The 22,651-nt window shown below is 36.6% G+C and overlaps 1 protein-coding gene across 2 annotated transcripts in view; it reads left to right on the top strand.

The window, feature by feature from the left end:
* Positions 1-22,651, top strand: part of Cntnap5 (contactin associated protein family member 5) — a 787,874-nt gene that overhangs the window by 207,381 nt on the left and 557,842 nt on the right. For both annotated transcript variants that reach the window (XM_027936831.2, XM_027936832.2), the window contains exon 3: positions 2,197-2,390. In XM_027936831.2, coding sequence (XP_027792632.2) covers positions 2,197-2,390 — 194 coding nt within the window. The remainder of the gene's footprint in view (positions 1-2,196; positions 2,391-22,651) is intronic.

Raw genomic sequence — 22,651 nt, 5'->3', positions numbered from 1 at the left:
AAACCCAGTGACTTTCCACTGTTACTGGTTTTCTGGGGTTTAGAAGTATTATTATTTTTTGGTTGCAGAGTAACCCCAAATAGTTATGTTACCTCTGTGCTTTAATTCTAGTTGCCAAGTGTTCTAAACTTGCTAGTTCTGAGTTTCTTCAACTGTACAGTATGGATAACGATATTTTCTCGTTTGGATACTGAGTAGGTATCGAAGGAGGCTAATCTGTAGTATCAAATAAATTCAAATGTGCAATGACTTAAATACCAGAGATGTTCAGTTCCTTTCCATGGCGTAGGTCAGTGCAGCTATGTGCAAGTTAACAGATGCTTTCCGCCATGTACCAGTACAGGGATCCAGGTTCTTTCTTTCCTGTCATGTTACCAACATCTTGGATCTTGTAAACTGCCTCCATTGATGGTGGGGAGGAGGAAGGGGCAGAAGCAGGCTGCCTAGAAGTGCCACATCTTATTCCCACTCACATTTCTATTGGAGGGAATTTGGTTATATCCCTATTAATATGGGAACTGAAAAACATTATTAGGCCATGCACCCAATACAGTCCTATTTCTACAGAAAAAAGACAGATAAGTACTTTAATATCAGAAATTCCTGCTATTGTGTACATGTCTTGTAAAACACTTGACAAAATACAAAATACACAATAGGTGCTCAGTACTTTCCCTCCTTTTGCTTTTCCAGTATTTAAATATTTTTAGGGAGGATGGGAAAAACAAAAACAAAATATACTTTTATCAAATTAGATTCCTGAAGGCTAGCTATTTACTGAAAGGAAGTCAACCATACCTTGTCATATTTACCTTATGGTTAGAATAAGTTCTACCATATGTCCTCTGTCTTCTGTGTCTGTATGTCCATCCCTGCCCACCGAGAGACTGTACTGTAGGCATACAGCTCAGAAAATCACTCAGTTGCCAAGAAGAGGCCCAAGTGACCTCTCTTCCAATGCATGGAGGAAAACTAGACCAGATCATCATTACAATTATTTCCAATGACAAAATTTCAAAGACAAATGAATTTATAAATGATTCCTCTAAATTAAAATTTTAATGAACTCTCTACCCTGATGTCTTGTGCAAAGTGGTTAACACAGGAGTTGGTTGGGGACCATCCCTATCTATGATATGAAAGAATCAGTGATAGCTCCCCTCAGACTTTAGAGTATTTGGGAAGTAGAAGTGCATATTGACTTCTGTGGGCTCACATAAAATGGAAACAGAAAACTGAAGACCACAAGTCTTCCAATTAAGTGAGAGTGCATATTGATCTTCTGCAAAGTTCAAGTGTGATGAATAATGAAATTCTGGAACAAAAAGCCTTCTGACATGTTAGAATATTCCTATGTGTCCAGTACACTGAAATGCACGTGGGTCCCATACTGTCGGGCTCTCTCCTATCTCTGAGGTTTGTGTGTGCTCTTCCTTCTGGTCTGGTTGATACTTATGTAACTTTCCCCTTTATTTCTGGATGTGTTGTGCCTTGCTTCAGATTTTAATATCTTTCAATATCTTTAGAAGGACTTTCTCATCATCTCCTGAGGCATTCTGTCCTCTGGGCTCCTACAGGAACTTGTATTTACCTTTTGGGAGGGTTTCTTTCACATTGTGTTCCACATTTTTGTTTCCATAATATCCATCTGTCTCTCTCCCTCCACCCTGAACCACCCAGGATGGTCCTGTTACTCAAAAAAAAAAAAAAAATGTGGTATGAAGGAATGATGCCCCTCAAAAGGCTTGATCAGTGTCCTTTTATCTTTGTATACAGGATACACATATCTGCTCTGTGTCTGGTCCATAGAAATCATTTGAAGAAAAGAACGGAAGAAGAGAAGGAAGGAAAGAGAGAAATAAAAAAGATATCAGTCAGAGAGAGAGAGGACATAGGGCTAGTTTGTGTCAGGATAGAGTTTTAAGAAAGAAATAGGACAAACCCCTCTAGGAATTCATTAGATGGAAGCTATGATGACTGGCAGATACAGCATTCAAAATGAATCTTAAGCCATAAGGATAAAAATTTGTTGTAAAAATAGCAGGACGATAAATACAGAGACAGGGAAGGGAAGGGCATGTTGAGGTGATGGCATCTTCATTGAACACCGTTTCATTGATCTTTGGCAGTTGAAAGTTGTAGCTATGTGAGACGTGACTCCAACTCTCTCCCTTCATCTCTCTGATGCTGTTCCAGGAACTGGTGGCTGGTCCCCAGCAGATTCCAATGCTCAACAGTGGCTGCAGATGGACTTGGGAAACAGAGTGGAGATTACAGCCGTGGCCACACAGGGAAGATACGGAAGCTCTGACTGGGTGACGAGTTATAGCCTGATGTTCAGTGACACAGGACGCAACTGGAAACAATACAAACAAGAAGACAGCATCTGGGTAGGACACTGTTTTCTCTCCCCATGAATAAAACTGAGATGCGCCGGTGGTAACCAGTGGGTGCTTCTGTCATTTTCCTACACCCAGATTGTTGGTGGCTTAATAACCATCAAGAGCTGATTCAGAAATAATTTGGTCATGAATCAGCCTTGACTCCAGCGTGGCTGTGTCGTTCCTGGGGAAACTGGGTGTCTGCTGTGCAGTTTACTGTGTTCCTCCATTTCTGGCATCTTGAGTAATCATCTCTAACAGAGAATTATACCAACAAAGTCTGATTGTTAATGAGATGGCATTCGTTTACTATTTATCTGTTGTTTGTTTATTATGTACCATAATCCCTTGTAACAACCTAATTGACTTGGTTAAGTCAGTTGCCCAAAATTACCCAATTTGTGCACTTTGGCCAAAGATTCTTAATTCTTGTTTGACTTTAAATCTCAGTGATGAACACTCTGGATCTAAGATTTGAAAGCCACTGGAAAGGGTTAGAAATATGAAATAAATTACACACTTTAGAATTATACTGAATTATAAACAATCTTCAGCTTAGAGAAGGAGTGTTTGCCCCAAGTTGCAAAGCGGAACTTTCTTCCCATCTCCCCATCCTCACACTCTTGAACTCAGTATTGTTATGAGGCTGTCAGCAGATTGTAAGTGGAAAGGAACAAGGAGAGGCACAAAGAAAACTTTCCTGCCTTTGGAAACTCTTGCTCATGAATAAAACAGTGGGTTAGTCTATGCTGCTTTTAGTTTACTGGGGGAAAAAAAAATCACCATTACTTTCTAAATGCATAAAAAATGTGAAGATTTGGCCATTGATAAAACAAACAACAAACAAACAAAAAACTCTTCCCTAATCAGAATCTCCCTACTTGCCTCCCTGTGAAATCAATGACAACTAGAATTTTAAATTGCTGTCATTTTCATGTGCATGTTTCTGTATTAGCTCCACTTTTGGGGAAAAAAAAAAAAAAAAACTTTCTGTTTTGGATTCACTATTATTTGCCAATTGCCAGGCATTCACCACTCCAGGTTCTAACTGAACATAGTAGTAAATTAACGATTAAGATTGATCATAGCAGAATCTTGAGAACACTACTATTGCCATTTTTTTATTGTCATTAGTACTATGAGGTTGTAATATTCATAGAAGGCATGGGTTTTCTTCAGTTTTAAAAATAGTTTTTTGAAGACCTTTTTTTCATCTCAGTGTTGAAGGCACCATAATTTTTTATAAATTTCTGTTTGGTTTTATTTTGAGTTTGAACTGAGAAATGAGCACACCTTCAATTTTGAGGAACAATTTTAAGATTTTATGTTGACTTTCGAGGGACAAATAGATGTGGGGTTATTTATTTTCTCTGGCATTTTCAATCAGAACCGGTTGTTTTTCAGATGGAGCTGCAGTTTTTGAGTTATCTAGTCTCAATTTTTTTTTTTAAACTCCAAGTTTCATTTTCTTCAGAATCAAATGACCTGCTTTCAGCCTATTCTCTGGATCAGGATGTATTTCAAGGGATGACAATTTCTCCGGGCTTGGGGACAGCTGGCACAAGGTCTCTTCCATGTCCATGCTCCTATTAGTTACTTGTATTTCCAAGTAATTTCAACTCCTTAAAGACAGAAGTCTCTCTTTCATGTTTCTATACAGCCCCTGGGCCTGATTTTAGTGGACATATGAGGCTCATTTTAGGAAGGTTATTAGAACTGCAGAATGACTAAGACTCTTAGAATTGGAGAGGGGGTAGAAGGAGGAGACTATCCCATCCTATACTTCATACCCCAAACAGCTTCAACATTGCTGAATAGGTAAAGGATGCCGGGCAGCAGGGCAGGAGAGGTACAAGATCCTGTGTGCAGCAAGGCAGAGAATTCCAGTTGCAGCATGCCCAGAGATGTTCACAATGCCTGCAGGGCACTTAGGAAACAGGCAGCTTTAGGACCAGCTTGTCAGCTGCAAACACTGGGAGGAGTGGTGATTCCAGAAGAGGTTATCACAATTTCCAATTTAAAGTATAAAATACAGTGACATTTGGCAGGAACACCATAAGTCATGGTATCTGCAAAAAAAAAAATGGGTGTCCACTTATACTAACACTAGGAAAACTAACAAACCATTACATCAATGAGATGTCACGTTTACACACTAATGTATGTGAGTGTGGGAGTGTGTATGTGTGTGTGAGAATATGTGATTCTATAAACTCTGGTGATTTGTTTTTCATATCTCCATGAACAAGAGGCTTGCCATCACAGTGATCAATCCAAGCTCAAAGCTGATGACACCATGATTAAAAACTAAGATTTATTCTTAAATATATCTGTAGTTTGTTTATCCTTTACCCCAATTGTTTTTTTTAAAATTTCATATATACATGTATATAAATTTATGTATGTATATATATGAATCTCTCTCACTTTAATTGTTAGATAAGTAAGCACTAATCTTTGAGATAATATTAAGTATAACTGTTTAATTTACACAGTGCTGATTATAAAAATGAGGAAACAGGGCTGGGGTAGTAGCTCAGTGGAAAAGTGCTTGTCTAGTATGTGTGAGGCACTGGGTTTGATCCTAAGCACAACATAAATAAAATAAAATAAGATAATAAAATAAAGTTATTATATCCATCTACAACTAAAAATATTTTTTAAGTGAGAAAACACCATTAAGAGCTAACTGTGTTTGTGAATGTTGTCAATGTTGCTTAAAGTGTCTGAAACTGTTTAGCAGCATCTATTGAATCCAAATTGAGGATGTTTTACAAACATTTCACAAATATATGTAAAATCTGCTTTGTGACTAATGCTCATTGATACTTGTGTCAGACTATGCTGTTGCATAAAAGAGATTACAGTTTTTCTTTTTACTTTTTATTTTCAACTTAGAAGGCTATGGATTCACAAAAGCTTAGCCTTATAAGCAAAGTAAAAGCAACAGCCAAACAAGAGGTTTAGGTAAAGCTGTGTAAATGGTTTCAGTTTAACTTTTCAGAGAAAAAGCCAAGACTTGAAAACATCAATAACAAGTACAAACTTAATTAAGGAGAGTATACCAAGGAGATAATCTCTTGAACACATATTTTCACTTGGTCTTTTTCAGAGCCTCAAGTTTTTGATGTGATAGAGTTTATAATGCTTTTTAAAAATTATTTATCAAATAATACAAATACAGCACATTTTGTGAATAGTACATCAATTTACCAAATCTTGAAGATTTTATTTTATTTTACAAAGTTCATTTCAGGACAGGAATCTTTAAAAAATACTTTTCCTACATATAGTAACAAATCTTCATGCCCTGATAAGTCAATTTGGAGAGTTTCTGATTTGACACCGAATGAAATGTTTATGAATAAGACCAACAAGCAATTGTTTAATGATGTACCATGATACATGAACAAGAGTTCCTGCCTCACTAAATAATCAGGCATGAAAGCGTCACAGGAACAAACTTAGCAGATCAAAAATTTCTTCTTGTTTGGTGTGAAGATATTTTGAAGCAAGATAGATACTAAAATTCTAACTCCAAGAAGCAATGTAAATCTTTTGTTTGGTAACGTGGAAAATTTTATTTGGAATTAAGAGAACCTCTTAATTAAATCCTCTCAGACCGCTTCCTGTCTCCATTCACCTTGAAACATACATCACAAGAAACACTTACTGTTCTTGTTATGCATATGTATACATATAGATAACTTTTCTTTCCTGAGTTCTTTGTGTTTCAAGTGTCCAGACCCTTCATGAATCCCTGTAGGGGTCCTACATACAAAGAAGGGTATGTGAAAACTCATTCCCCTCTCTGAGCATTGACACGTTATTTTCTAACACTTATCAGTCTTAAATTTTGAACACTTACTTTATAATAATCAAATTATTGAGATCCCCTTCTCAATCAAGTTTAGCATTCAGATCTTTATTGAGGTATAATAAATATCATATTCACCTTTCCCGCCTCCTTTAACATATGTATCAAAAAACTCACATAAAATGTCACTGTAATACAAGTTCAACTCTATCCTACTTAGAGACTTCAATGTTATCTAAAAACTTACACTCTCTTTTTTTGAATATACAAACTTAACACAAAATAGATATTGAAGGCAAATTTTGAGAAACCTGAACTTTCACATTTCTCTTTTGCCCAATAATTTGCCTTTTCTAAGTACAATCTCATAATATCAGTGGCAAAGTTAGTCTTGTACTTGTAAAACAATTTACTTTATTTGACTTGTGCAATTATAATCTGATAAACCCCTTTAAGTTACTGATTAGAAGCAAACATTTGATGCTGGTAGATTCCTCTGAATTGACAGTGAAGATATTAGCTGATTCTATTTTACTGATGTATCCACTTATGTCTTCCTAGTCTCCATTTAATTAGTCACTTTCAAGCAGTCTGTGCTGATGCAAGCCCATATTCTAATCTTCCCTATGTGATAACATGGAGAATCATGAGTGAGAGATGCAATGATCATAGTGACATGGGATCATAGTGACTGGGGAAGGAAAAGAAGTTAAAGAATTGTGTCCATGACTGAAACAAGGCCTTTTGCAAGGCTGGTACTTATATAGGAAATGATAGCATCTCAGAATTCAATATTTAAACATTCATAGTGAATTCTTTTGCTTCTTTTGAGTGTCTGTATCCTGGGATTCTGAATGCATTGCTACAGTTCCTCTTTATCTTACACTCAATAAAGGTAGGCACTCAGCTAAGATAATGAAGGAGATTAGTTAAGTTTCTTCTGTGATCCTAATGAGTTGCTTTTATTTTACAGAAGAAGAAAATGAGGTTTCAAGAGGTCAAGATCTCAGCCCATATCTCATAAGTAGTGAAGTGATGGGGCCAATTTACAACCCTAGCTCTGTCTGTCCATAAAGCCTAAGCAATTAAATTACTATATAATATTTTAGCCATTGTTGAAAACATGACAATTGTCAACCCATATTATCTTATAAAGGAGCTGGAACAACCTGAACTGAGATTCAGAACACATTCTGCTCCATGATAATCTAAGCCAAAATGGAAACTGAAGGCCACCCTGGACTAACTGACATGGTGACTTCATGGGAAGACCTGGCGAGCAAAGAGATTCCTAGAATGGAACCCCAGTTGGTTTCTCACACAATGTGGGCACAAAAATGTCTCATTATCATCTCCTACAGAATGGTTCTTTGCTTCTTTTCATAACAAGGATGTTTATCCCTTCCCCTCTCTGCCACAATTCCCCTACTACCAGAAAAGCTGTTCCCCTCCAGCCCAGTGTCCCAACATACTCAACAGCATTCCATATGGCTGATTTTTAACCCTACACTAGCACTTCATATAAGATCTTGTATCTTATTAATGCTCAGTTTGCCTCTCCCCAAACAAGACCCATCAAGTCCTATACCATGGAATCTTTTGGACCATGCAATATGATGGCCTCTGATCTCCTGTAGCTCTCCGGAATCTGTCAACAGAGAGGGCCTGCATTCATTACCCAGCATATTCCCACACAGAGGTCAATTGAAAGAATGGATTATACATTTTAGTCATCAGTTCCCCGATTTCATCCTTGAGTGACTTCCAAATTCTCTGGGAGATGCTCTCCTATCTTCGTGATTTATACACATTTATTCTGCCAATTTAGCTTAGAACTTCCTGAGTATTGATCACTGTTTGATATAGTATTTTAAGCCTACCAATTTCAGAAAACAATTTGAGAGGGAGAATCTCATTACCATCAACATATATCTTTTAAGCTCTCATTATACGGCAAGCACCACACTAGTTGCTGGGCATACTAAGGGACTTAAGATGTGGTCCCTTCCTCCCTTGAATGCATAGGATGATTAATGAGAGAAATAAATGACACTTCGACACAACATGTGCTTATGTGAATAGTGCTGATGGCAGTTCACATGTGCAAAGCTGTTGGAAAGGGTGTGCCTGGGAGTGCATGACTGGCAGGGACTTAGATGAGTTTAATGGGCAGGGACCATGTTTAAGTTTCTTTGGCTTCTCAGCAGTTACAGAGTGTTTTATACCTAATACAAATTCAGTCAGTGTAAGAAGACAGGAAAATAAAATGATAGGAAGGGAGAAACATTCACAGCAAGAAAAAAATAGTATAAGAAGCCCTACAGGAAGATATCAAATTGCATTTGAAACACAAAGAAATAATAAATTCAGATACAAGATTTCCCAGACCAGTAATACAAGATAAATCTGAAGAGGGAGACTTGACAGAATGTATATACCAGTACCATCTTTTTTAAGCTATCATCTAAGAGTGTTGTGTCATTTGTTAGCCATTTTGTTTTAACACTTTGTTGGTTGATAACAAAGGCTACATTGTAGGAATCTGCTATTAAATATATTTGCCATGATTTTGTTAATAGCTCTCTCATTTGTTCTTTCACACATATAAACTTTTAAAACAGAGATTAATTAATAGTTGGACTTAATTAAAAGCTCAATAAGAACTTAGCATACAGAGGATCTAGCTTCAGATTTAATGGAGTCCTCCAGTACAAAAGTAATTTATCACCATGTGACAAACCAACAGAAAATAGGGTCAGAGGTAAACACAGAGGCTTTTGATTAAGGCCAGCTTCCAGTTGCACTAGCAGTTGCTTCATTGACCTTGGAAATGTAACTTAGCCTCTCTATATTGAAATTTTCTTCCCTTTTAGGGAAGGTGTATATCTAGAATCTTCCAGATCCATTGCATACGTTCTTCTATACTGCCTTGCTTAGACTTCCTGGTTATGGACCATCCTATGTGTACAGTGGAAAATACATGGAGATGAAGTTTGGACTTCTCTATGGAACCAGTTTAAGACAATCCAGTAAAGACCCTCAAAGCCCAGTATTCTTCTTCAGTTGCCCCAGTGGTTCTGTCCTTAGTTTTTTGGCTGACCTTAGATGGTCTTATTGCTGGATGAAACACCACGGAAAGAAGGAAGAGAGAACAACTATCCAATGAGCACTGGGAAAGCAACGGCTGGTCTTTGCCCCAGCATCAGCAGGCTTCCCTCCAGCCCTCTGGTTCCACACTTAGCCTTAGAAACTTCCTCACTGAGGCCCATCTGTTTCCCCATCTTAATGTGAGAATTTGCTGAGAGGTTTCAGAGAACTTCCCCACAAGGGGTCTATTCCTTTTAAGGAGAAAATGCTCTCATACATTTTCACATGTGGCATTTAAACACATCCCATGGACAGGGAGACAACATGCAGTCTTCAGGATTAATATTCATATGGACACTTTCTAGGCAAGAACAGATGTTTGCAGTCCCCTATAAACTGGTTGCATTTGTAATGGGATAGGATCCAGGAGCTGATATCAAAGTAAGAAGGATGATCTGCTTAAAATTAATTCTTCTAAATCCACTGCTATTAAATTAATCTTATTGTTAAGGTACTTAGTGATTCACAGGAAACTCGACTTATTATTGTATTTGCAATATGTATAAACCTGTGAGCTTTTGGAGACACCCACCTTAGGTTAGAAGAAATCAGAGTTAATATTTCAAATTTGACATGCAGAAGCATTAGTTTTCTTTGGGTTTTTAGAATCTAAATGTATTGAATTATGTTAGATATAAAGAATGAGGAAAAGATATTTTAAACTATCCTTTATTCACTGAATTTTTAACTATTGTGCAAATTGTGTTTCATTGTTGTTGTTTCCTTCCATATATTATCTCAGCTTTGAAGTCTAACAGAGATTCTGTGACTCTGATAGATTACTAAATCCCTAGGAGGTGCATTTTTCTCCTTTGAAAAGTGAGTATAATGGGGATGCTAATCCATGTGATCTATAAAGGGGAGATTCTCAAAAATGAACATGCATCAAAATGTCCCACAGGGCTTGTTAAGACACAGCTTTCTGGGCCCCACCTGCAGAACTTCTGACCCTGTAGGTCTGGAGCAGGATGAAAGTTTGCATTTCTAATAAAATCCCAGGTAGCATGATGCTGGGGCTTCTAGTTGGGACCTCAGTTTAAGAACCATTGTTTGAACTTTAAATTGGAGGAGTTAAGCACAGTCTAAAACAACAAGGGCTATTATGGCTGTTAAAGGTGGGTGCAGGTGGGACACCTGGTGAAGATACCCAGAGAAATGCCAGCTCTCAGAGCTTGCTTTCTTTTGAGGTTTGTATATAATGAAGAAGGCAAGCTTAATAAGTCAGCAATTTTTAATAAACTAAATGCTCAGTGGAGAAGGTAAGATATCCTTGTGGTTACAGACTAAGATAGTTACCCAAAACAGGCTCATTAAAGACAATTAGCTCAGAGTCCTAGTACTAGACCAGAGAGGTAGAAGAAGCATCTGAGGGAGTTGCTGACGCCTAAAGAATAAAACTCTAGGCCCAATCTGAAGCCCCAGGTGTCTACTGGGCTCTAGCCAGATGGAAAGAGTCCAGGCTTTGCAGAACCTTAGGAGCCAAAGAGTCTCTCCAGCATTAAAAAAAAAAGTTCAAGGAAAAACAATCTTTAATAAATTTATTAAATTCATTGTCACAACACAGCAATTGATATTAAGGAAAAAACACAACATGGTAACAAGTTTCTGACTGTTAACTAGGAGTCCCAGTTTTGTTTGCCTAATGTTAGTTGGAAATAAAGTTAACTAATATATACTAATAAAAAGAGAAAGCCCAAACAAAATAAGGTGAGCAAAGTGGATAATGTGTTTCACATACCTGAGGGATTGCAATTGTTCATGTAGGAGATTATCCTTCCCACTGCTATAAACAAAGGGAGCCGCTATGGTACATCCTGAATTATGCCACTGCATCTCACATCTTACACTTGCCTTCAGAATAATTCTTTGATTTAGTGTTTTGAGACTTTCCAGAAATTTTCCCCTCACACAAAAATATTACTAGAACAGAGAAGGAGCCCTAAGAATGGGAAGAAAGTTATTTTAACTAATGAGCATCATAGGTGCTTTTTGCTTGGGAAGAGAATTGTACTTAAAAAACTATCCCCAAGAATCATACACCTCTAACATCCTGTCTTATCTGATTGTGATTTAGGGTATCAAGCATCTGCTAAGCTCATTCTGCATGCAATAAATTAGGGAGGCTTTAAAAGTAGATGTAGACATCTCTCCTACAACAGGTAAGATAGATACATGGAAAGATATTCGATGAGACTATGCCCAGATGCGCATACAGGTGAAAGTATGAAGTTTATGGCTTGTTGGTAGAGTAAGTGCTATAATTCTTTTCCAGAAGTGATTTCGACTTTGCCATGTTTCAAGTTTCATCCAGTCTTCCTTCCTCTATGGCATGCTACAATAAGAGACGGTCAGAGTTCCAATAACAGATGGTGAAACAGTACAAAGGATGGATAAGGACTAGGAAAGTAACATGTGCACGTTAGTGCTTTGTTCTAATCCACACAGCTGACTGTGAGTCTACTGTCCATGGATATGGACAATCTGAGTGTAGGAGAGAGAAAAGAAAATACTGTGTATGTGGAGACATCCATGATCCATATCCATGTTACTCCAAAGAGGTGGAACTTTTCTTCCTTTTGCTTTCATGCCTTGGCCTCCCCAATCTTTCTCAACTAGTGTATGGTTCTTTGAGATGTTATGTTTTGTTTCAGACATTATGTCCATATGACTTCTATAGAAATGTGAGAATTTAAGAAGGTGATTATAGGGGTGGCATCTTAAGCCAACTTAATGAACAGATAATTTAAAGGGACAGCAAGTGCTTGTTCAATAGCTCTGCTAAACCCTGGAAACCCCTTCCACCAAGCTGGCTGGTCCAAAACTGCTCACACACAGAAATACCTGGCTGCATTGGTAGTGTAGGTATGCACATGCAAGTGCACTTCTGGTGATGACAGAGATGATCAACCACTCTTCCCTGCTCAGTCCATGCCAGCTTCCCTCTGAGATGTATCCAGGGAGAAGCAGGTGACTAGGAAGACCTGACTTAGAGCTTATGCTTCTTTATATACCTCCTCTTATTCCACATAACATGGTGGAGGATATTTTTTTTTTAAGGATTTGTCACTTAATGAATAATTTCTGAAACAATTAGATGACAACTCAATATAATGGCTTTGTCAATTTTCTGTAATGGAAAACCAAATTATCAGGTGAGAAAATGCAAAATCTTTTTTTGCATGACATCGTAGAGAAGTTTTAAAAATAACTGCAAATTTACAAAAAAAAAATTGAGGACTCTAAGTTTGCAAAATCAATAGGAATTCATCAAAACCAATTTTCCTGGAAACTTGAAGTCATACATTTGGCTTTATTAAATGTGAGGATGTTAATGAAAACTCTGTTTTTAGAATGTGATCCTAGTATTTAAGCTAAAGTGGATATATTACCTTAATGTGTGTGTGTGTGTGTATGTATATATATACATACACACACACATATATGCATACATTTTAGTATTAAAGATACATATGTATATAGTTGAATTATATGCATTCATATTGATAAATTTAAATATATTTGTATATATTTAAATAAATTCTAATAAGATATAAGTTCTGTGTGTGTATATATACATATGTATCATTAAATTTCATCATGTTTCATCTTGATTTCTCATTAACTATAAATCTGATCTTTCAAAAAAGTTTTTAGCTATTAAAGTATTTTGAAATTTTTGAGTCCATTTATTTTGTATTAAAAATCTTGATCTTATAATTAACTATTACAATAATGGTAGCATACATGATGCCAAATTACTGCAAGTTTGTGCTATTCCCTGCCAGTATCTTAATGAAGTGCAGAAATGAGAGACAACACAATTTCTGTTTTCTCCACTCCTAACTCCATGGATATTGACAATTCTCAGTCAGGTATAAGGAGGTAACTTTTGCCATGGGTGTTACATGAAAACTTCAGGAATTAATTCCTCTGTACATTAAATTTAAGTTAATAAGGACATGCAGAGCCAGGCAATGTGGTGCATGCCTGTAATCCCAGCGGCTCCAGAGGCTAAGACAGGAGAATCACGAGTTCAAAGCCAGTCTCAGGAATGGAAAGGTGCTAAGCAACTCAGTAAGACCTTATCTTTATGTAAAAGTACCAAATATGGCTGTGGATGTGGCTCAGTATTTAGTGTCCTTTAGTTCAATGCCTGGTACTAAAAAAAGAAGAAAAAAAGGACATGTGGAGTTGATTTATCCATGAATAAGAAGGACTATTTCATAGAATTGAAAATGAGTCTTGCTATTTGTTTTTTTTTCCTTGAATCCACCTTTTTTAAGCCTGTTATAAACAATAGTGCTAGTAATATATACTAAGCATCTACTATGAGTCACATTTGTGCTAAATACTTTTCCTAAGATCTGTCCTACAAAGGAGAGATTACCCCCATTTAAAGGTGGTCAATAGGGTTCCTGGAGTTAATCACAAGCCTTGCTTCAGGAAGAGTAGCAGGGCTGTAATTTCAAATGGAGGCAATTGAACTTCTAGCCTTTGTCCCGGGCTACACAAGACACAATCATAATAAACAAGACAGTACCTTACTTGCAAATACAGATATGCCAGCAACCTTACTTTAAAACATAATAACCACAATTCTTGGACATAATCATAATTTTTCTCTTCCTCTAATCAGTATAACCCCTGATAAAGGAACATATTAAGTGTTTGTTGATTGTATTGCTCTGGTGTTTAATGACTTATGTGATTTTCTCATTTAAACAAGAAAACAGTAGACAAAGAAAATAAATTAATGCCTTTCGGCATAATTGGATACTACTTATGCTTGTTGGACTCATAAGCATAGCAGATTCTGAATTATTTTCAGTTTGATCTACCTTTGTTTATTCAACAATAAATACAGTGCTCTTGGTAACCTGTGACTGTACCCCAGGGATTTAGATAAGAAGATAATGGGGAAGGGAGGATTTTTTTATTCAAACCAGAGCAGGATTATATCATTTCATTTGAAACTCTTTTAATTTAAGTGTACTTAATAAAACTCTCCTTTATGAGCGGATTTGGAGCATGAACTTTGGATTTAGGCAAATCTGAGTTTGAATCTCTGCTTTGTACTAATCATATCGCTCCAAGCAGCATTTTGTATCTCTGATTCTTAGAGTTCACATCTGTACAATGTTTATAAAAGTTACAATAGAGTACTATAAAAATTCATCGAGGTGATCTATGTAGACTTCCAATGTCCCTAAAATATAAGAAGTACTCAAATGAACAGTATTTGAATCTCAACTTGAAATAAAGAATGAATGCTGACTAAGACTGTGTCAGAATCCCAAAAGGCAACTTTCTTCCCTTAAATGTAAGATGTCAAGTACCTTAAAATTAACATGGCTTATGTTCTAGGGTATATTTTGCTAGGCCAGTGACATTTGCAAATTCCAGAGGCTATGGCCTGCAGGTACCTGCTGGTAAAAGAAGCGGGTAGGGACCTTATGAATAGTTGAGCATTTCCCCGTTGGGGTGGTGCTGCTTTTCTTGCTCCCAGGATGGATGAAGCATCTGCCATTCTGTGGGTGGACAGGAGTTACTAAGTAATATGCCAGGAAATGTAAGTGGGTTTGGAAACAAGGTAACCCACCTGGAGGGCCAGGAATTTAACAATGAGCAGATTTGAAGCTTCTGGCATTTTGTTTAAATCAGTTCTCAGGAAAATCATTTGAGCATAGCTTTACAATGAGAGCTGGGGACTTGGTTGAGGAAAGGATGTTATGTTGGGCATCTTGCTGGAGGCCTAGAACCTGAGGAATCATTTATCAACATCCCTTCTTGAAACACTAGGTAACAGCAGAGCTGTTGTGCATTTGTTTCAGAATGGACTGGCTAGGTGGTCAAAAGAAGTGACTCAAAATAATGATTTTTTTGACTGATTTCTGGAAGCACAGGACTGTTTGCAATTTGTTTCCTTGTGGACACAGGTTCCTTCTCTTTTCACCAAAGATATCATCTAACAAAGATTCCCATAGAAGGAAACATGTTATTACTCAAAGGCTTAGGTAGCACCAGGTTTTAGACCAAACTGTAGATGATAGGTGTTCTCCCCCGCCCCCCTAACCCCCACCAGAAAAAGGCTAGGTAGCAAGGAGAAACCAGTGAAGAACAGATTATGGACCTGCATGGGAACAGCAATGAGGTCTAAGAAAGATCTTAAATTGTTGAAGGCACCTACTTCAAACTCATCCCTATTTGATGAAACTTAAAGAACCCTCTATGAGAGGTATGAGAAACAAGTGATACAAGATTTGAAAAAAGAAGATGTACCCCAGTCCCCCTTTTTTTATTTTCAAAGTCACCACATCTCTCTGAGCCTCTAATACTGAATCTTATTCAAATGAAGAAATTCAATGGAAGTACATAGCCTTTATTCAGTAAATGCTGGTTTTTAATAATTAAAAGCCATGTCATTTTCAATGAACCGTAGATATTGTGACAAGTCTTAAAATTGAGTGGTGGAAAAAGGACATATAACATCATTTAACTGCCCAGGAATTAATAGAAATGCCATCAAATTGACTGAAACACAGGACTTAATGTATTGGGGACATAAGATATCAGTCAATAGATTTATTGACTGATGAATCTTCTGAGTTTACTCAGCAAAATACCATGCTTCTAGTGTAACTAGTAACAGAGCCAATTTTTTTTTTTTTTGCTTTCAAAAATGTGTTGATTTTTATAATAAATTATGTGATCAATGTCCTGCTATGGGCAATCAATTCAGAGTGAGAAAATTATAATTAACTCAGCAAGAAAACAAATTAAGGAAAACCATTACCTTTTGAATATGTGTGACTTGAGGATGGGTAATGATATTAGTTGATGCTGGATGTTCCTTAACTGATGTTAACTCAGGAGATGGTGAGTATTCTTTAAGTTTAAAGTTTAAGCATGCTGTAGATGAAACTTTGGTTGTAAGCCTCGGATGATTGTACAAGTTCATGGTCTTTAGGAATTAGATGACTTAGAGTTTGCAATAATGTTGTAAATAAAGAAACCCTAATATCTAAGTAATTCCTTGCAGAGGGCTTGTGAAGATAAACAATCAGGGGCTTACCTGCCTCAAGAAATTTTTATTAAAGACACATTAGTCTATTTTGAGGACAGATAGTCTACAAGAGATAGATAGAAAACAAGAGAAGATTCACAAAATCACTCTTATTCAATGGAAGTCTAGTTAGAAACTGTAAGATTAAACTCTTTTTCTTTTGGTCACTTTTGAGCTTATGCACAGATAGATTTGCTAAGGTAAATTGAAGAGTGCTCTTATAAAATTCACATACACCTGAAACTTTAGTGATGCTATTTGGACATAGGAGTTTGTTGATGTGATTAGTTAATCATAAGGTGAACTCACTCTGGAATTAGAGCAGGCTCTAAATCCCATCACTGATTGCAGAATCACATCGGTTACACATCCACATTTTTACATAATGCCATATTAGTAACTGTTGTATTCTGCTACCTTTCCTATATGTAATCTGTATTTGGGGTAAAAATGGGAGTTCATAACCCACTTGAGTATAATGTATGAAATATGATATGTCAAGAGCTTTGTAATGTTTTGAACAACCAATAAAAAAAGAAAAAATAATAAGCAAAAAATAAAAATAAAAAAATAAATCCCATCACTGATGTCTGTATCAAAAGCGGTTATGATGCAGACTCACAGAGGAAAGATCATATTTAAAAAAAAAAAAGAGGCAAAGATTGGAGTAATGTGTCTACAAGCCAAGGAACCCCCCAAAGTGCTGGGAGCCATGGAACCTAGAAAGAGGCGAGGACAGATTGATAACCTGAACTTTAAGAAAGCCCCTGGCTCTCCAAGTGCTTCAATTTTGTATTCCTGACCTCCAGAATTAGGAAAGAATTTTTTTTTAATTTGAAGGCATCCAGCTTGTGGTAATTTGTTATGACAACCCTAGGAAGCTAATACATTGTGTATTTATCATTTTGTGGCATCTGCTATGACTTCACACATGACTCTGAGCTGCTCTGCTGGATTGTGGGTAGCAGTCCAAATACAGTTCCTCCAGGGCACCCAGCACAGTGAGAGACACTGCTGGTCCATTATACTTATAACTGGATGAGCATGTTTATGGTTCTTCATCTTTAAGATTTTGCTTATGGTGACACCTTTGTCTAGAGTTCTCCTTCAATCTCCCTATTCTCCTCCAACACACATATCTCCACTTTTGGAAATTCTCTCTCTTCTTTTAAGATCCAGTTTTATCCAATCACAGGTCCACAACCACATTCTACAGACTCAATTGCATCAAGTAGAAGTGATCTCTTGCACATCTCTGCTCCCTTTCCATTTCATATTGGCCCATCTGCTAGGACTTGGAAAAATTCTTCACTGTGTTTTTTTATAATCCCTCCAAACGTTGCTCCATGTGAACCAATCTTGACCATGAAACTAAACAGAGTGATCTTGAAAAATCCAGCCCAGTCTCATTTTTATCTCCATTTCTCTACTTTGCCTGGTACAAAGTAAATGTTCAATAGTAATTTGTTGACTATTTGCCCTGGCTGTCTCATTCCACAGTGATAAAACTGAAATGTTCTCTAAAATTACTTTTCCATCATTATAAATTTGACTTGAAAGCCATGCAATTGATGCATTTGCTGGGGATTATCTTTTGCCCATAGCTCATTAAAGCTGCCCTCATATAGCACAAATATTCATAGGAACAGAGAAATGTTAGCCCCCCAAGTGAGAAAGTGGCCCATACAAATGGCTGGCTGTAAGACAACACCTTGAGCAACACAGATCATGTGATGACTCTGCTGGGTTGTTACAGATTCAGGGTACAGGCAGTGAATGAGCTGACTTTGAGAAGGCAGTCGCCAGTCATCAGGGGAAAAAAGAGGGTGCATCTCTCATTAATTTCTTTCGAGAGAACAATTTTCAAGGATTGCCAACATAATATTGCCCCTAGAATGTGCTCTGTAATTTACCAAAGATTATCAAACAAGCATTTCAAAACAATAATTGTTGAAATGATGATTCAGTGGAAGAAATCAAGACTGTGAATATGTGGCATAAAAAGGTGACAAAGTTGCTTTTGAGCAAAAGGGGCAAATATGAAACTACATTATCATGCTTCACTGGGTATTTTAGCCAGAAAGTACCTTGTCTCACCCTTTATATTTAGAGAATATGAAAAAATGTGAATATTTAAAAGCACAAGTTCAAATTGGGGCCATCTGTGCACTGTGTTACAAGAAGAAATTAGACCTCTGGTTGAAATCCAATACTTCTGGAGAATATGAGTTTGTGACAGTACTATCATGGTGTTTCACTTAAAAGAAATCCAGTAGGGCTCAGGATATAGCTCATTGTTAGAGCACTTGCCTAGCATGCATGAGGCCCTGGGTTCCATCTCCAGCACAAGAAGGAAGGAATGCAGGTAGACAGACAAACAGTAAGTAAGCAATCCACTAGACAAAATGCAACATTTTTGCACAGAACATTTCATTGCACTTGCCTTTAAAGACTCACATAACTTCCTACAATACTATAAACATGCATCAGTGTTCATACGACATTTTAAATGATTTCATTATTTAAACAGTTTTAATAATTTTAAAAATAATTTTGAATGCATATATCAATATCTAATAATACTCTCAAACATCATAGCTTAATAATCTTTAAGAAGGAAACATTTTGGATGAGACAAGTAAGTTCTTAGCTGTAAAAGGAAAGGTTAACTCATTCTCAGACAGAGAAAAAAGCTATTTACTTAATCCCAATGCAAAAAACATAGAATTATTTGCCTGAAGATTTTGTTTCAGGTAATATATTACATATCACACATGTGAATTTATGAACAGACTCACACACACACACACACACACACAAATGGAATAGAATTTTCATATTGTAAGTAATTTTTATAAATGACTATAGGTACCAAAGAATTACTCCCTTTCATTGTGTCATTTTGAAAATATTGTTAGAGATAAAGTTCTATCATAATACTTATTTTTTCCTGTGATTACATCTCAAATTTTATAATAAAAATCAGCAAGGGAAAAATGTTCAATGTATCAGAAATTTCTTTATGGCAATTTACAAATGAAATAATTATTGTGAATAGTAATGCACAACAATACTAAGATCCATAGGGCATATTCATCTGATGAGTCAGTTCATCTAATAACTGACAAGATGGTGAGATTCCTATGTTGGGACTCATTAAAATATAGAGGCCTGTAAAATACAGATATTCTCCCTGCATAAAACCTTTCAGTGCATTCCTCCCCACTCAAACTTCCAACAGTCTTTACTGCCAAAAACATTAATCATCTTCATATTCTCCCTCATGAAAAGGACATATCATACGATTGTATTAATCTTTGTTGACTCTCTCCCCCCCAAACAGTGATTTTTTTAAAGGAGACAGGAACTATACTTTATGTAAAAAATAGCAATAATCATTAATGATAATGATGCTAAAAAGTAGTCACAGCAGTGGCAATAACATTTTCAGATCTCCTGACCAAAGCTCTGTACAGCAATCCACCCCATTACCTCTGAGCTCCCAGAATCCAGGTGGATGGCAGGAGGAAGCCTCCTCTTCAGGACGTATTTCACCAGCAGGTTACCTGCCACAGTTTTTGCCTTGTAGCCAGGTTATTCTATACTTGGGAGCAATAGGCAAGATGCTATTTCTGCAGCGGCAAATCCTTTTTTTTCCTTGGTTTTCAAAAACTGAGGCTGATCAGGTACTAGTCTTCATGAGCTTGAATAAAGAAAACCTGCTGCCTGGGTAGCTATAGGGTTCCAGGGTCAACCCAAGCAGGAAATTGACAGGAAAACATTGATAGATTGGAAAAGACAACTATTAATTTTATTATGATTATTGTAGCTGCTTTTTAGTTATTTATAACCTACCTAGATCTAAGAAGTGAGTTTTTTTTCAAAAGATATATAATAAAAAGTACAAAAGAAATCAATCAATAAATAGTGGAAAAGATGAAACCATTAACCATAAATAAAACAAATCCAGTATGATGCTAATATGACAAATAAAATTGAACATATAGCGAGTTTTCCTATGACAAGTATCACCTCTGCTAATATTGATATTGCATATGAAAGACAAAAACTTTGCAAATGAAAGACATGAAAATAGAAACATGAGGAATTTATTCCCCATTCCTCTTTTACTTGAAAATTACAGTCAGATTTTCAAACTGGCTAGTTTGAAAAGAGAGCAGGTTTTTACTTTCTCTTTTGTAGTACATATTTTTATTTTACACTCTAAAAGTAGACTATATTTAAATTTTATAAATTCCCACTTATTTTGAAATATGAATGCCACTAAACCTGGAATAAAAATTTGTTCAGTTTTCCAATATGACAGGCAAATCACTAAATGAAAATAAGAATTTAGAGTATACTTTAATTTTGTACTCTTTAAACACAGAAGCAAGTTATTTCAGCACGAACTTTATTGATGAAACTAGTTTTTTTTTATTTGATGAAACAGATATTTGCAAAAATATTCCAGGAGGAGAAATGTTGCTTTATCATTCAATAAATGGGCTAGAATGCCCACACCAAGAAGCAGGAGACAGAGGAAGCTTGCAGAAAACCATGGGTCCTGTGAGATTAAGCTGTCCTTCAACAGATTTGACCTGAATAGAAGCTCTTATTTTAAAAATATGCAGAATGTGAACTATAAGTATTTATCTCATTCAGTACTACTGGATAGGTGTTAAAAGGTCCCTATGGAAAAATACAAGGACCACTCCATTATTTCTTACAAAAAGTAAAATAAAATAAATGGCTTCATGATCAACTTATCTTGGTGACCCTGGAACATTTTTCAAAGATCATCTAAGACATGGAGGCCCATTTCTCCCTAATTACACTCTTTGTAAGTGAAAAATGTACCCCAAACCTTTATGATGATACTAGAAAGACTACAAGTTGTATCAACATAAAGCTGTGGCTTTGAATCCCGGTTCCATCACCAATGAGTCCTCTGTGCCCATACCCTAGTGAAAGGTAAATTATAATGAAATAATAAAATAATAATAAAATACAAATAATATGAAATATAAGTAATAATGCTCTCCTTTTGGAATATTGAGGAACTTTCATAAATTATAAAATGTGTTTCACACAATGGGTGATAAGCAAACTCTTAACATTACTAACTACTGTTTCTTTCATGAACTCATGTTGCCATACACAAGAAGATACTTTCAAATCCTAAATGCCTCCAGCAATGGAAACTTGGGGACTATCTGGACATTCAAATGATAGTCATTGATAAGAAACTTCTGAGTTGATTAACAAAATGAGTTCATTTTAATTATGTAAATTGTTGAGCCTCTTATAGGTAACAAGAATAATCAGACCCTTCTTATGAAAAAACACAGAAAGAGTCCTCTATTAGAAAAGTCTTTCAAGTAAATGCAGTGATGCTCAAATCTACACACTCACACAGATCGCCATGGCCAATAACAGGATCACATTCCAAGACTCCAGAATGATGCCCATTGGCCCTTCCAGAACACATGGTATGAAAAGCAAAGAGTTAGTCCAGTCAGGATTCTTGGGGGACACTCTACAATCAGATATCTGAGAGATGCCATATCAACACCAAGGACAAAAAGACCAGTTAAATTTAAGTTGTCAATTAGAGAGCTCAGGCTTGTGTGGGTTTGACTAGAATGAGACCATATCTTGTCCAATGTAGGAAGATGCTGGCTCATCACCCCCAACCATCCCTAGTGGTTTTGTGAACTTACTCAAGAACCAGAGAGAGAACAGACAGACAAGCCAAAGGCCATCCTAGGCACCCCTGCTTTTTTACCTGCATTATTCGTTATACTGGAATCCCTCTCTAAAGTTATGGGTGTCTGTGTTTTGACTGTGTGCATGGCTAGGCACACAGTCAGAATACACAGCTGGCTGAATTTGTACCTGATGTCATTGGGTAGGAATGTGGAGGTTCACATCCGAACCCAGATGACTCTTCTCACCCATAAGTGATGTTGCTAGAAGACCCAGTGGGCCTTCTTGCTTAATGTGCTTGAGTTGGGCACATGCCAATTCACCATTTTGGGAATGTATGTTTTCAGACAAAGTCTGTGATAAATACCATTCAGCATCTCACAGTTGGAGCCACAAAGCCATCCCTTCCCCACCTAGGCAAAGAAGGGGTCATAAATAAAGCTCCCACTGTGCATAGCTTCGCCATCTGGAATCCCTTAAGTGAGAATGGTATCTTTCCAGTGCAGCTCATCAATGCTCATTTGCCTCATCCCT

This window comes from Marmota flaviventris, chromosome 11 (assembly GCF_047511675.1).
Source record: "Marmota flaviventris isolate mMarFla1 chromosome 11, mMarFla1.hap1, whole genome shotgun sequence".
Classification (NCBI taxonomy): Eukaryota; Metazoa; Chordata; class Mammalia; order Rodentia; family Sciuridae; genus Marmota; species Marmota flaviventris.
The sequence above is the reverse complement of the archived record's forward strand: the minus strand, read 5'-3'. Positions and strand labels throughout refer to the sequence as shown.